Consider the following 5,145-nt stretch of genomic DNA (forward strand, 5'->3'; position numbering starts at 1 on the left):
TCCTTGGTGCTGCAGTATCACAACGGATCCTTGGTTCCATGGGGACTCGCAATGTCAGAAGGGTCTCCTTACTTCCATGAGGCCCTGGAGAGCCCCTTGATTCAACAACGCCTCCAAGTGTCATCATGGCCTCCAGGATTCCATGAGGCTCCGCAATGTCCCAATGGACCTTTGGTTCCACGGGGTCCTGCACTGTTCCATGAATCCTTAGTTCCATGGGGCCCTGGAGTGTCACAATGGCCTCCTTGGTTCCATGGTGCCGCACAGTGTGACAACTGCCCCTTGGCCTGCCAAGACTCCACAGTGTCACAATGGTTCCTTGCTTCCATGAGGCCTTGTAGTGTCAGAATCGTCTCCATGATCCCTTAAGGCCTTGCAGTGTCACCACGGACCATTCGTTTCATGGAGACCCACAGTGTCACTTTGGTCCTCTTGGCTTCACAAGGCTCTGAACTGCCACAATGGCCCTTTGGTTCCACAAGGCCTCTAAGTGTAAAAATGGCCTCCATGGTTCCATGAGGCCCTGCATTGTCACAATGGACCCTTGGTTCCATGATGCCCCAGAGTGTCACAATGGTATCCTTCGTCCCATGGTGTCAGAACGGACCCTTCATCCCATAGACACCCACAGTGTTCCCTGCAGTCCCCTTGATTCCACCAGGCCCTGCCATGCTCTACAGGCCCCTTGGTTCCATGTGGGTCCCAAAGTGTCAGAACAGTCTCCATTGTTCCATGAGGCCCCAAAATGTCACTGTGCTCCCCTTGGTTCCACAGGGCCCCACAGTGGAACAATGGATTCTTGGTTCCATGAGGTTCCTCAGTCCCAATGGTCTCCTTGGATCCGCAGTGTCACAGTGGCCCCTTGGCTCCATGTGGCCACGCTGTGTAACAATGGCTCGTGGTTCCATGAGGCCACACAGTTTAACAAGGGACCCTTGGCTCCATGAGGCCTTGCTGTGTCATAATGGACTTCTGGTTCCATGAGCTCTCACACTGCCAGCAGCAGTCTCCTTGGTTCTTCAGTGTCACCATGGACCCTTTGTTCCATGAGGTTCCACAGTAGAACACGGTCACCTTGGTTCCGTGAGGTTCTGCAGTTTAACAATGGACCCATGGTTCCACCAGGCCGTGCTGTGTCACAATGGTCCCATGGTTCAGGGAGGTTTTTCAGGGTCACAATGGTCTCCTTGGATCTGAAGGATCACAATGGACCATTGCTTCCATGTGGCACCAATGTGCCAAAATGGATTTTGGTTCCATGGGGTTCTGCTGTGTCACAATGGACCCTTTGTTCCATGAGTTTGCTCAGTATCACAGTTGACTCCTTCTGTGAGGCCTCGCCATCACCAAATCTCCAAAATATCAGAATAAGACCCACTAACACTAATTTGCTTTTCAAGAGGGGATCATTTATTCAGGCCTGAGGTGTAGTGAGGGATAGCTTCTAACATTATGTGGACATGTTATTCTACATGTAAGCATCAGTAAGTGTGTATTACAATTTACTCACTTCCATAAAACCCACCCCAAGTTCCCAGAATCACTCCTTCGATTTTCTGTCGCTACATTTTTGAGCCAGATGTCTTCACTTCCAACCATCCTTGCTGGGAAAGCAGCCCCTGCATGCCTTGTTTCTGTGCTAAAAGTTCAAAGGCACAGTAAAAATTGAATTAACCCTTTTGATATCAAGGCCAAGGCTTTGAGTGGTGAGGCAGAGGCAGGCAGGAGGCAGAGCTGTCAGCAAAGGAAGGGCCCAGCCAGGTCGGGCAGCCGGGGGATGCCAACAGCCTGCAGGGACAGGGGCGCAGGGCAGGGACACCGTGGGACAGCCTGGGCTGCACAGGGCACGGGGATGGGCAGCAGCTGCAAGACTGCCCTGCCAGAGCCAACTTGGGCAGCACTTTGGCCATGGCTGCTGGGCCTGGCCTGAGGCAGGAGCAGGAGACAAGTGACCCTTGCAGGGCTGGGGCCTCATTGCCTCCTTGTCCCTGCTCAGCAGCCTGGCAGGGGCCGCCCCATGCTCCTGCCCTTGCCATTGCACATCCCCACATGCCAGTGCCCATCCCGGGAAGAGCCCTGAGCAAGGAGGGAGGGACAGGATCTGCCTGGCCAGGGGCTGGGGCTCAGGCCTTGGCCCTTTGCATTCCTCAAACACATCCAGGTGTGCTCAGCACCAGAGACACCTTTGCCTTCTTTGTCCCCAGCTGCCTCCAGTGTTCTGCCCTAACTGGAACTTGGGGACACTTTCTCAGTCGTGTTCCTCAGTGGGAACCATTAAAACTTCAAGAAGTTTCAGAGTTTCAATTTAATTTTGAGTTCTTGAGAAGTTTTTGAGCACTCTCTCAGGGACTGAGTCTGATGTAAACAACACCAAAGTCCCAGGAGGTTCATTAAAGTCCTTGTGCTGTGTCTGTGCTGCTGAGCTTTAAATGAACAGTTCTTCCCAGCACCAGCTCCTCTCCCAGCCCAGCAGGCCTGAAGACTCTGCCTGCAGGCACTGAGGGGACAGGAGCCAGGCAGAGACAGGCTGAAGGCAATCAGGATTGGGAAGACATTGAGCTGAGACTTCACTTGGGGAAAGATCTTCACAGCCCTGTGCATGGTGAGTGTGTGGGTGCAGGGCAATGACCCCTGTGCTCCTGGAGGGATCTCCTGAAGCCAGCACACACCACAGCCTGGGGGATGTGTCAGGAGAACTCTCCCCATTTCTCTGTGGCACAGGAGGAGCAGGACGAGGATGTGCTGTAGAGCCGGGCTGCCCTGGGCACCATCAGAGGGACAGGGCAGGACGGCTCCTGCTGCCAGGGATGGCTGCAGGGGCTGAAGCTGGGCCTGCAGCCAGGGCTGCCCAGGGCTGTCCTGCAGAGCAGCTCCTGCAGCCCTCAGGGATCTTGGCCAGCCCAGGGCATGTGCCACCTGCCAGGGGCAGCTCTCAGCCTGCCTGGCAGCTCCCCATGGATGCTGCAGGGGAGAAGTTGGAGGTGGAAGGAGCCACCCCCATCACGGCAGATTCCTCCTGCTCTGGAGATGGTGCTGCATGGCCAGGGCTGCTCTCAGCTTTCTCCTAAAGGGAAGGGAAAGGGGCTGTCAGCTTTGGCTGTGTCACATACTCCTGCACTGTCACCCTGGGCATCAGCAGATGGGCCTCAGATCCCCCTCAGAAAGTGCCTCCTCACTCTCCTCTCCCTAAAGACAGCAGGAGCAGCTCCTTGGCTTTCAGCATCTCTGTTTGTCCGGCCTGCCCTTAAGCCCTGCTGCCAGGGAGATGCCCCTGGGCAGTGCTCTGTGCTGGGAGGGGCCTGCAGGGCAGAGCTGAGCCCCCAGGGCTGGGCTGGGCTCTGGCAGCACTGGCAGGGACAAGGCCTGGATAGAGAGAAACAGCTCCCAGTAGGCACAACTCAAGGCAGCAGAGAGCAAGACCAACCCTTGGCATCCCTCCCTGTCCAGCTGTGTAGGGAAAGAGAGAAGGGCTTAGAGAAATTGACTTTTAAACTGCAGTCTTTAAAAACTCGACTTATTTTTCAAGCTCAGTTTATGTTGGATCACCCTTAACTAGAGGGAGGTGGAATGGGCAAAGTACACCTGTGTGGGGACCAGCAGGTCTGACTGCAATGGGGCAGACGGAGCCCTGTTTCCCCTGTGGGCTTCCCAAGGGTTCAGGCTGAGAGCAGTGCTTAATGTGAATCAGTAACTCAGGAGCATAAACCCAAGCTCAAGAATAAACATATTGAGTGAAGTTTCCCCACAGGTAGAGAAGTAGTTTTGAGAGAATTCCTAAAATACCCCTATAGGGTTGATTCCAAGAGCTTGGTCTCAGCTTTTCAATGTCTTGTTTCTACAGTCCACAATGCCCAGAGTTAGGAATGTCGAACAGCAGCTCCATCAGGCACTTCCTCCTGCTGGCATTGGCAGACATGCGGCAGCTGCAGCTCCTGCACTTCTGCCTCTTGCTGGGCATCTCCCTGGCTGCCCTCCTGGGCAACGGCCTCATCATCAGCACCGTAGCCTGCGGCCACCACCTGCACACGCCCATGTTCTTCTTCCTGCTCAACCTGGCCCTCAGCGACCTGGGCTCCATCTGCACCACTGTCCCCAAAGCCATGCACAATTCCCTCTGGGACACCAGGAACATCTCCTACTCAGGGTGTGCTGCACAGGTGTTTTCCTTTATCTTCTTCATTGGAGCAGAGTTTTCCCTTCTGACCGTCATGTGCTACGACCGCTATGTGTCCATCTGCAAACCCCTGCACTACGGGACCCTCCTGGGCAGCAGAGCTTGTGCCCACATGGCAGCAGCTGCCTGGGCCAGTGGCTTTCTCTATGCTCTGCTGTATACAGCCAATACATTTTCCCTACCCCTGTGCCATGGCAATGCCCTGGATCAGCTCTTCTGTGATATCCCCCAGATCCTCAAGCTTTCCTGCTCACACTCCACCTTCCGAAATATTCGGATTTCATTGCTTGGTGTCTGTTTAAGTTTTAGTTGTTTTGTGTTCATTGTTTTCTCCTATGTGCAGATCTTCAGGGCTGTGCTGAGGATCCCCTCTGAGCAGGGAAGGCACAAAGCCTTTTCCACCTGCCTCCCTCACCTGGCCGTGGTCTCCCTGTTCCTCAGCAGTGCCTTTTTTGCCTACCTGAAGCCCCCCTCTATCTCCTCCCCACCCCTAGATCTCGCCCTGTCAGTTCTGTACTCGGTGGTGCCTCCAGTACTTAACCCCCTCATCTACAGCCTGAAGAATCAGGAGCTCAAGGCTGCGGTGTGGACACTGATGAGTGGACCATTTAGGAAACATTAAACTGGTTGCCAATTTCTGCATATCTCTTGAAATAAAAGTGATCTTTGATACTACTTGTTGGATTGGTTATGTTTTTTATTCTGTTTTCATTTTTTAATATTCTCCCTAATCCAAGGCCTTTTTTTCTACGATTTCTTATTTTGTTTCTCTAGTCTTCCCTATGGCCTCATACTGTGTCAATGAGGAGCTGGTCTCTTGGTGGCTTTAAAGGAGCTATAGGATTTCCCAGCAGAGTTTTCACAGGAGATCCCCCTATTGTTGCCTTCTCTGGAGCAGCAGCAGCAATGTCTGTGTGCAGAACTGGGGACAAATCAGTGCTGGCACAGCAGCTGTGCCCAGCAGCAGCAGC

The 5,145-nt window shown here is 53.8% G+C and overlaps 1 protein-coding gene across 1 annotated transcript; it reads left to right on the forward strand.

Annotated features, from left to right (window-relative positions):
• The first annotated feature begins 3,863 nt into the window (after positions 1-3,863).
• LOC131560215 (olfactory receptor 14A16-like) lies at positions 3,864-4,796 on the forward strand. Its single transcript, XM_058808883.1, has one exon. The coding sequence runs from the start codon at positions 3,864-3,866 to the stop codon at positions 4,794-4,796; it is 933 nt and encodes a 310-aa protein (XP_058664866.1).
• The last annotated feature ends 349 nt before the right edge of the window (positions 4,797-5,145 follow it).

This window comes from Ammospiza caudacuta, chromosome 7, assembly GCF_027887145.1.
Source record: "Ammospiza caudacuta isolate bAmmCau1 chromosome 7, bAmmCau1.pri, whole genome shotgun sequence".
NCBI classification, from domain to species: Eukaryota; Metazoa; Chordata; class Aves; order Passeriformes; family Passerellidae; genus Ammospiza; species Ammospiza caudacuta.

Bases quoted from the DNA above. Each gene is read 5' to 3' on its own strand.
- LOC131560215 (XM_058808883.1), top strand. From the start codon at position 3,864: ATGTCGAACAGCAGCTCCATCAGGCACTTCCTCCTGCTGGCATTGGCA.